Here is a 10,952-nt window from a genome sequence, read left to right as displayed (position 1 = left end):
TCTCCATAGGTGGCTCAAACTCTCAAAATGGGACGTCTTTTTGCACCTTCTAAATGTGAAACCTTTTGTATCTTATAATCCACTTAAAACGTAAAATTTTCAAGACCAACAAAGTAAGAAGGGAGTGGGTTGAAAAAGACTGAAAGACAAATTTGACTGATCCATTTAATTCCTACTGTTTCCCAGATATAGGCTGGGTTCATGTTCTGTGGATTTAAAGAGGGAAAAGTAGATAGGCACTGATGAACCTTCTGAATGTAACGCTTCGAGTTGGCCACGAGATTATCCGAGTTTCTCATTTGGAAATGAAAAGAAAAGTTTGCTGCACACTTTCACCAGGACCGCTGCACACCCCAGTAGCCTACTACTGCAGCTCAGTGGAGATCTCACCACATGTACGCATCTATATACTCAAACACTCACTGTCCCACCCAATAAAAGTCTGCGGTCTGTGTCACTTAGGGAAGCTATATGTTGAAATTATAGTACCACAAGTGAAAACTTGCATCCTTGATTTTCTCGACAACTTTTGGAATTCACGGCATCGGTGCAAACATACATAGTGCAAAAACTCTCTCTCTCTCTCTCTCTCTCTCTCTCTCTCTCTCTCTCTCACACACACACACACACACACACACACACACACACACACACACAAAAAAAACACACAACGCAGTATGGACTGTGAAACTATTATCACTCCTGCAATGTCACCAGGACAATTTTTCTGTAGCCTAATAGTGATTCTGATTCTAAATGTTTTGGACTTTCTGTCTTTTTGCAGGTTTAATAATAATGACATTTATTTCTCTATGACTAGCCTATATTTTACATTAAGATTTAATTTAGCATTTAATTGAACAGTTTTAAAATCTGTTGTTACCTAATCTATGGATCAACAGCCGACTCATCGTCCTGCAGCAGCACGTTGACCCCTCATTTACTACATTATTTAGCCTCCAATATGGGCTTCATGTCAGGGGCCGACTAAAGCAAAAAGTGACATGTGATCGGTTGAGTCAAATATCCCTGAAATCTGCAGTTTCATCCGTGCAGAAAGGCTTCAGTCGGAGGTTGGTGGCTTCGGCGTGTGGTTTTCTCACGCAGAGCCATGTCAGTGCTCTTCTGCTCTCCAGGACCCTCCTGTTTCCACAAAGCCGCAATTCACAGATTCATTCATAGATAGATCCTTATTGTCTGTCCCTAATATGCACCGAGAGAGAGAGAGAGAGGGAGAGGGAGGGGGGGGGGGGGCATAAACTAAAGCATTAATTTAGAGTAAATAAAGAGGAGCAGATAGCATAATAAATGACTGATAAAACAAGTGGTTGGCAATGCATTAAACGCTTGCTACACCACGCACAGCCTTGCCTCATTCTCCCCAAGTGTTTCCAAAACTTCGGGCTAAAGCTCTTTTTTTCACCATTAATATTTTCCACCAAAATATTATGAGCTTTTGAATGACCTTTGAGAAGGGGTGAATGACAGGCAAATACTTTACAGTTGCGAGATTAAACATAAAAACGTCCTGACAGCTTTTATCGGCCTCCATGTATTTAATTGTCTCAAAGATCAATGCAAAGTGCTGACCCAACGCGGCCTGTGTCTGTCAGCATTACCCATAACTTCGTTTCCCAAACAGGGGGAGAGCAGCAAATATCATTTTGAGCGCACTGTACAGCCTCTGCGACACACACTGATTGAATAGCCGAAACCTTTAGGAAATTGGAGTGTTTTTTCTATAATCCAAAATTGTGGTGAAACTTGTTTAATTATTTTCCTCTCTCTATTGTTATTCTATAGAAGTTACAGTCTGCTGGTTCCCAATCCGCACTGGAATTTAACCCTGAAATGCCAGCAGCAATATAATGGCTTGTCTCTGCTCCCAGTATGGCCCCTCCAGCAGGCAGCCGTGCTGGGGCCAGACAGCCTGCTACCCCCGGGTCCCCTTATCAACGTCGGGGCTTTAGCCAACCATACCATAAAGTACCATTAATCAGCGAAACATCACGTCAAACATGGCGGATTGTGTGGAGGGCAAGTCTAGTCAAAGCTCCACAAAGTTATGGTCCTGCACGCAATATTCTCAACGCCAAAGGGTAGCACTTTTCCCATCATACTAGAATACTGCCATAGGTAGCCTAAGTTATAGTGTGTTTGTGGTTCTCAATAGCGCGTTTATGATGGCCTTATTGTATTTTATTTCCTATGGTATCACTGTAATATTGATATAATACCCTATTGCTATGATATTACAGGGACTTCTATTTTTCTGTGAGATCTGTATATTATCCTTCTAAAATTTACTGTAGGCCTATAGTTCTTTTTCATAAGGCACTAATGATGATTCGTTTGACATTTGGGCCATGTCTTTACATAAGCCTCCTTAACTGCATGCAGACCCATAGGGTTGTTGGTTTTATGGGCTTCTCCAAGGTTGAGCGTCCCTATTCTATACTGCAGTACCGCACTGGAGTGCTGTTTAGGCCAGTGTGTGCCTACGACTACTGAGGTTTGTCTGTGCTCCAATGTAAGTAGCATTAACCGAGTAGGCTTGCACAGTCTCATGTGTAGTGGTTGGAGAGGCTGCATGTGTAAATGTCTGTGGTTTGCCTCTTGTTATTATTGCAGGCAATGTAGGCCTACCGCTTCTTTCGCCTCACACCCCTCATATGTACTGGGAATTATGGGAATTTAACCCCGCAGACGATTTAACGTAGGCTACACAGGCCACAGTTTTGAAGTTCCCCTGCAAGCAGAGTCATCAGTAGTCTCTGCAGCTTAGACCTACTGTTAGTTGTTTTACGTCTAAATGACTGCAATGTGGGTCAGCACTATAGGGCTGGGATCTATTTCCTCTCAATTTAATCAATTTAAAATGTAAACTGAAACCTCCTTGCGTTATGACAGAGTAGTCATTTTCGATTATTTCATTATAGGCTGGATATGACTAATTTTCCTGGGAAGTGTTTCGACACTTGAATTTACAAGAAAGTACCCGTGTTGAACTGATTGGGTTGAAAGGTAATCGCCTAAACGTTCACAACATTTTATGACAAGGAGGACAAGACCTGCAAGGGGGAGCAGGAAACCTGAATCTTAATTAGGAATTAATAGGAACCGTGTGCTCAGAATAAAAGAGAAATAAAAGGAAAATACAAAATCCCAGAAAAAAACATGGCTCTGCTTTGCTTTCCTGTGTAACACCGTATCAACAACGCAAGTGCCAGGCCAATTTCTATGATCATTGTCCAACTAAAAAGAAAGAGAAACATAGTCTATTTTACACTCAGTCGCGTTTAATGAATGCTTCATAATTAAAAAAAAAAGAAAAAAAAGAAAGGGAAAGTGCTTCAGAAATCCACCGTTCAAGTTTCCATTTCGAGTGCAGTTGTCCTATATATTCACAACAAAGTCAATATACAAAAAACCCCAGAAAATTCACAAAAATAAATATTCAGTTTTATACAAACAACCAGTGACTTCAAATTCCGTGTCAAAAACCTGACCTCAAGTATTGTATCAAAAAAGCTAAGTAAATGAGTGAATGAGGTGGGGGGGCAGGGAAGGGGAGGTGGAGAAGAAGAAGAGGAGGAGGAGGGGGCATGCAGCCTCTAGCTGCTGCACGATGCAATTGTTTACATTGATAGCGTCACTGTCAGAGAGCTATTTGTCTTAACGGTGGAAAGGCCCTCCCAACAGGCCATTACCACCATCTCAGTCCCTCAGCCGTGCATTGTGAATACTGCGTGAACATAGGCTGGTGCTTCAGGGGGGTAAACCCACATCTCTGGGTGCAGGCTATCCCTCTTCGTCCTATGCCGTGCAGCCTATGCTTTTGACATGCGGATTAGAGGTTGAAAGCTTCCCTCTTGCAACACAGCAACTCCCCCCCAACCCCATGCAACCCCCTCCGGTTTACCCCGACTACTCTTATAGACTGCAACATATAGGGATCATGTCATAGTTTAAAAAATAGCTATTTTAGTTCGGAGGCGAGGAAATAAGTTCAAGTTTGTATTGTCATCTCAACGGGATAGCCTAGAAATAGGGCCCATAGCGAGTGGGGCTTCATGGCTGCAGAGTGGTGCTTTAATCGCATGGCTAAACATCTACCACATGTATTCACACTGATGTAGGCAGGGTGAAACAGAGTTTTTGTACATTTTTTTTTACATTCACCCATTAAATGGTTTCTACAATCCTCTGAATGAATGCACCCTTTGCTGTTGCTGTGCTTGTGAGAAGGCTGACATCATTCATAGGCTTTGGGTTTGTTGTGATCTGGCTCACCATAAGCTGGGCCTCTCTTTGTCGCAGACAGAAAAGCCTGCCAATTAGAGCGCGTCCTGGACTGCCTTTTAAAAATCTACATATTTACCTAAAATATCCACAGTTAGGTGCAACTTCAACCATTTTAATTACTCATATTTAGTATACTTTTTTTGGTGGAATCGATGTAGGCAATAGGCTACATTGATGTCTAAAGTTGATGGTAGCCTATTTGGGGGAATGAAATTGGGGGTCAAATGAAATAGGTCTGGAATATGAAAGTATTATAGGATATATATTATACATTCACTGAGCGGCCATATTTCAAAGGTTACATTAAGTATGTTGACGTATGTTGAGAAATAAAGAAAGCAAAATTTCAACTCGTCAAAAAAATGCTTTTTGATGACCTGATTGTATTTTCGGTGTCTTTGAGGATTAAATACAATCTAGAATTGTGTCTCTAAATGAAGATTTTTCCAGGTCAGTTCGAAACAACGGGCTTCAACTAAAAATAGACTAATGGACAATAATTGCTTCACTGCAATAGCATGTTGCTGAATTATAATGAAGATCAGAAAATTAAACAGTGATGTGCCCGTCATGTTTTCATGTAAACATGGGGCAGTAAGAAACTACTCACCAATGTGGGGTAACCCCAAATAACCTATTCAAATAGCAATCAAATTACCTCCATTCATATCAAAACTAACTAGAGGTAAAGAAAGCCTCATCTTTAGGCTATCTTTTGTCTTTCAGCATCTCTGATACTTTACAGGCTAGCCGAAAACCCTAAAGCTGAAACAAGACCCCCAACAGTATCAAAGTGCAATGCATCTAAGCCTATCACTTGTGCTTTGTCGCATTGTTTCAAAGTAGCCACTGGGCTACAAGGTGTTGTAGGACGTTGTTTTGGTGTTTTTTCCACTGTGGTTTCTGAATCCCACCAATATCTTGTACATTGTCGTTCTCTGTGTTTTCATATCTTGAACAATGTTCATGTTCCATACGCAAACACAGATTCACCTTGGCAAATCGATGTGATATGCCGAGGAAATCTGTGGAGGAATGGATGTGGAGGGACATAAGCACTTAAATCCAGCCTAACGTGAGACCTAACGGCGTGCTATGAAGGCCTGAGCCCTATTCTTTTGATTGTCTGTACATAAGGCCTGTGTTGTGTCTGGGCCTGTGTCTGTGCACGGTCAAACATTTGCAAACCAGGAAATACTCTGGAGAAATAAAAACAAGACTGAAAACCAGATCACAAGCACTCCAAAAAAAAAAAAAAAAAACCTTCAGCCACCAGGATTCAATTCCTGCCAATTCTAGTAAAGGCTTAACTGTGAGCATGTATAAATAGACATTGATAAGCCTATTTTTAATAATTCACTGGAATTGAACAATTGGACACAGGCCAGTGTGGCCAAGCTTATGAGCATGAAAGTCATAAAGAAAACACAGCTTTGAAATATAAAATATACCAAGTGGCACAGAAGGGGAAACCCTGATTTTTGATTTACCAAGTCAAACTGCTCTGTCCCAGCTCGACCAAGAGTAGCCTCATCCCAAAGAATGCTGTGATTTTTTTACCCCTCTCTTTTCTCAAACAAAGCACAAACCACTGAAACCCTGACAGCATACAATCCAACAGGTCGAGCATAAAGGCGAAGGAGAAACAATCGAGTTCAGAAAAAAGTCAAGTAAACACACTTTTGAAAACCCATGTAGCCTATTGCTTAGGATGGATAGCTTATTTAAAGACAAGTTTTTTCAGCATAAATCCACGAGCGGTGTCTCACAGTCCTGTGGGCGTTTTCTGAGGCTCCAAGGGGGGATCTTGCGGGTCTCGGAGGATATTTCCTTGAACAAACTTCAAAACAACGCGGAATGTAAATCCATTGACTGAAATAGGGAGAAAAATAATTAACAGCGACAAAAATTGCAAGCCATTTGGTGCGTGCGCGTTAAGACGTGGGCTACGATTAGGTGGGATATAGAGATAGAGATGGTGGAGGCTTTTGTTTTTTTGCAATAAAAACACCTCAGTATTTCCTGGTTCTCTGAGCGGGTGGGGGAGGGAGAGGCTGGCCACCGGGCTGCCACCTCCACACGGGGTGGGACAGAGGGGGAGGCCCGGGGGCCCTCAGCGAGTTCAGGGAGTAAGCAGGGCACAAATCCCCATCGCTGCCAACAACCAGCGACGGCGGAGACGGGAAATTTGCCATCAGGCTGAAAGGCTTCTTTGCAGGCGATGCAACATTGCTGCGTTTGCGTCTGCTCGGTAAATCCTCCGTATATCCCTCACAGCCCGCGGGACGAAAAGAAGAGGCAGCCTTGTCGACCCTGGACACGTTTTGTTTTGTTTGCGTCCTGGAAACCCTGGGTTTTCTCCCCAGCACCAGAGTCCTGCAGTTTTTGTTCCTGTGCTCCCCCTCCTCGGCGCAAGGAGTGTCCTGGGTGCTGCTGCATTCCTGAGGGCCACAGGGGGACTTGGGGGCCACATCGGTGCTCCTCTCAATGGCTTTAGTCCCGCTGGTGAAATAGTCCCCTTGTTTGATGTCTCCGCCGGGATATTGTCCAATGCTATCTGCCTTGTCTCCTTTACAGTGGACTGCATAGGCCTGGCTCTGGTATTCATATTCATCACAGCTTTCCTCCACTTTAACTTTCACATTGTGGAGGTTGAAGGGGGGTGTCCTGGCTGTCCTGCCGCTGTCAGAGTGGGGCCCCGCAGTCACAGAGTGCTCCTCCGCCTCGGTCTTTATTTTCTTGAGCGGAGAGGGCAGTTTTAGGTTGGAGGTTTTCGCCTCTCTCTTGTCGGCAGATTTGGGGAGCTTGGTGTCTTTGTCGTGGTCACAGTGTGCGCTCAGTCCCGGGGGGCATTTATTGGGATGCCCCGGTGTCCTGCGTGGGGGAAACGCCTTATTCCGGTCAACTCTGGTTGGATCTCCGTGCGCCTCAGACACTTTTTCCCTTTTGGACTCGGTGAAAAAGCTCTCTCGAACAACAGTGGAGTTGAATTTGGGTGTCTGTAAAGGTCCCGAGTCCTTTCTAGTTTCACTGCATGTTAAGTCACATTTCTGACGTTTATCCTGTCTACTGTAGTCCCCCCCATGGAAAGAGCCAACATGGCCCAGTGTCCTGTGCTGTTTCTGTTGTTGTTTTTCTTGTTGCTGGTGATGGTTGTAGTGAAAGGTGGGCTGTAGAACCAAAGGTGCTTTATTAGTGTTGAGAGTTTTGGTGAGGGACCCGACCCGGGCCCGTCTGAACCGGATGCTCTGAACCGAGACTCGGCTGGACACCGAGCTGGAGTCGGACTGAGAGGAGCTCTCCTCGTCGTCTGAACTGACCTCTGAACTCTCTGACTGGGTGTCATCTTCATCCTCCTCCTCCTCCTCCTCCTCATCCGAGCTCCCAGAGTTGCTGGTAGTGGAGAAGCCAGACCCAAAGTCCGAGTCGTGGTTCGCCCGGTCGGAGTAGGTGCTGGACTCGGTGTCGCTGCTGTAGCTCTCCGGGAAACTAGGTTGGTGGTGGTGATGATGATGATGGTGATGATGATGATGGTGAGGTCTGGGGTCCAGGTAGAAATCCCGATCAAAGTGGAAAGCGCCCAGAGTCGTCCCGTGAGTATCGGATGATTTGGGCTGTACGAGCAGCACCGGTGGGACGTGGTGGTGCGCGTGTCTGCTCCTGCTCCACGAGTGCCGCGCGCTGTCCCTGCCGCCGCCCCCCTCGCGCCTCCTCTTCCTTTTGTGAAGTAGGTCGCCGGCTGAGCGCGAGAGCCTGGACTGAGTAGCTATGGCGGACTGAAGCACCACCGGCTGCCGGCTCACCGCGCTCCGGAAAAACGAGTGCCTCTGGCTCAAAGTCACGCGGTTCCCCGTTATTTGAGACGTTTCATAGTTTTTAAAGTGTTTGTAACTGGACTTAGTCGCTGAACGGCAATCCCGTCCGTGGGGTTTGTGGTAAAATTGAGGTAGTTTGGAGTCGGGAAGGCAAGGAGTCAGCTCTCTTCTCCTGCCGGTTTTGTTGTGAAGTGCCAGAGTCTGCGGGACGCCGTGCAAACTAAACCAAACTTTTTCCTTCCACAGCCCGGCGTCCGCACGGAGGAGCCCCGGGGACTGCTCCTCATCCCCGGGGGAACCCACCGCCTTCGCCTTCCTTTTGTTGGACTTCAACACCCGCTCCGTCTTGCAGGAGAAATACAAAGCCTCCACGTCCTCCCGCGATATGAGAGTGCATTTGGCGGCGTGGAAAGCGATAGAGTTTATTGCTTTGAGCTTCCGCAGTTCCTCCAGGTCGCAGTGGTGCTTCTTCACCTTCAGGTGGTCCATCCGCTTGTGCACGGTGGTCCGGGGGATGTTCTTCAGCAGGTCGGTGAAGACCTGAGACAAAGCAAACATTTGCTTGCCTTTGATGAGCAGGTATCCCAGCCTCACTCCCTGCATTTCCTCAAAGCCACACTCCAGGTCTCCCATGTTTTATGTATCCGCTCCAATGTATTAATCCATGTATTCCCTCTAAGTATATTGAGGAATAGCCAATAAATTGCATGGGGTTGCAACTCAAGGCATCCTGCTCATGCCTTCAAGCCGTCCACACTGCTGCTGCTGCGTCATGAAATTGCAAACTTTGACATGCAGAGTTAAATGGAGCTGCTGGTGTTGAATGGGTTGAATGAGCCGACAGCATCCACTCGTCGCCTCTGGCCCCGGTCCGGCATGGTGGAGGAATGCGACGGATGTGTCCACCAAGCCGGGGCTGTTGCTACCTGCCTCTGCCGGCTCCACTCCCCTCTGGTCGGCAGCAGGACGAGGGGTAGGTGTACACCACTGCCACAGCCAGAGGGATAAAATAGCGAGAAGGGAGGGAGAGAGAGAGAGAGAGAGAGGGGGGAGAGAGAGAGAGAGAGAGAGAGAGAGAGGGTTGTGAGAGTGAAGGGGAGGGAGAGAGAGAGAGAGGGGGAGGGAGAGTCAGAGAGAGAGGGAGAGAGAGAGAATAAGAGCTAAAATGCAGCTGCTATTCTGGCTGCTGGGTGAGCCACAAATAAAATGACAGAGAGGGGAGGTGCGCCAGTCTGGAGACACCTTCATCAATTAATGCCCTCGGAGTCGACGCCCATTGGACGCCGCTGACAGGTGATGCAATAAAAATGGATATTCCACCCCCACCCCCTTTATACCCCTCTCTCCCACTCCCTGCCATTACCATAGTTTACAATTGTGCCCTCAGCCTCCGTTGTTTGAGTAAATAATGTAGTTATGACAAGTTCATAATTCACATATTTCAATAGCTGAATAGAGAGCTGCTGCGAAAATTCAACCCAGCACGTCTAATTGTGCGCGTAGGCTATACCAATGGCAATAGGTAGCCTGAGCCTGCAAAGTGTTATAACACTGGAATGCAATGGAAGTATGCTATTCCCGTTCAGTCCATATCAAAATACATAGGGCCTACCGTAATATGCTATAGCCTAGTCGACTGTCTACTGGTAGGCTGAAATGATCCAGCACACCCACTGCCTATTTCAGACGGCTTGATATCCTACAATGCAGTATAGCTTAAACAAAGACATTAGCTTTTTCCACTCGGAGACCTGTTTTTGCACGTATAGGCTACATTGCCCTGACCAAGGCTCAACTCATCTTCTTTTGTTTGCTCTAGGTTTTCCTCCATATGATTCTTCCTCCATGGTATAAACCTGACCTACTTTTACGTGCGATATTTGTTCAGCTTGCGTAGGCCTTCTAATTTGTTACCCTAACAAATTAATCGGCATTTCTGAGGAACAGTACTATTGTTTAGATTTGTTTGCCTTTCCCCCGACAACTAGGCTACACCATTTTTACAATTGTGTGTGTGTGTGTGTGTGTGTGTGGTGTGATGTGTCTCTGTGTGTGTAAAATAACTAGAGAAATGAGCTGTAAAACAGGATATAGGCTATGTTGCATCACTGCTAATACAGTATGCATGCAGAAATTATTTCCATAGAATAGACTATAGCCTATCCCTCAGAAAAAAAACGCGTGCGTACCGTCATACTCTACGTTGGCTATTCATGGTATTCACGTGGATTCAGAGGGGCCATGCTAAACCGGCAAATCCCTGTTAAATTGTAGCCCAGTTTTCACCACGGTAAAACACAGGCACGGGAACAGTGATTGGACGGGGGGAAAGTGCACAGTCAGGGTTGCTTTTCCCACAACATTTTCTGTATAGGCTATTGCAGGCTTGTCCCTTTTTCAAAAATTCAATATGAACCCATTTGGAATTTTAAACATGTGATCTCAGAGCGATAATTCAGAAAATATATTTTATTATGTAGCCTATTTGAAATATTTTACTTATAAATTATTTATAAATAAAGTACTATCAACAAGTAGCCTGTCTATCTTAATTCGCTACGGGGAAGAGGAAGACTAAAAGGGGAACATGTGTGGGATTTTTGCACGTTATGTGGCTGTATTAACAAAAACAAATTATAGTTATTATGCTGCTCTCATACATGCGGTCTCTGCACCCCCCCCCCCCCCCCCCCCCCAAACACACACACACACACACACACACACACACACACACACACACACACACACACACACTGCTACCATGAATTTCATCACGTAGGTAGGCACACACTCGCGCACGCGCAAGTAGACGCGCGCGCGGGCACACACACA

The 10,952-nt window shown here is 45.7% G+C and overlaps 1 protein-coding gene across 1 annotated transcript; it reads right to left on the bottom strand.

The window, feature by feature from the left end:
• Positions 1-6,317: 6,317 nt before the first annotated feature.
• skida1 (SKI/DACH domain containing 1) lies at positions 6,318-8,753 on the bottom strand. The gene has a single exon (XM_071528050.1). It carries the CDS (start codon positions 8,751-8,753, stop codon positions 6,318-6,320), a length of 2,436 nt encoding a protein of 811 aa, XP_071384151.1.
• Between the last annotated feature and the right edge of the window lie 2,199 nt (positions 8,754-10,952).

The sequence above is a fragment of the Centroberyx affinis genome, unplaced genomic scaffold (assembly GCF_046629955.1).
Source record: "Centroberyx affinis isolate AG114_WGS23_722 - 3 ecotype Tasmania unplaced genomic scaffold, CSIRO-AGI_Caff_v1 ptg001603l_1, whole genome shotgun sequence".
NCBI classification, from domain to species: Eukaryota; Metazoa; Chordata; class Actinopteri; order Beryciformes; family Berycidae; genus Centroberyx; species Centroberyx affinis.
This window is presented reverse-complemented; position numbering and strand designations above follow the sequence as displayed.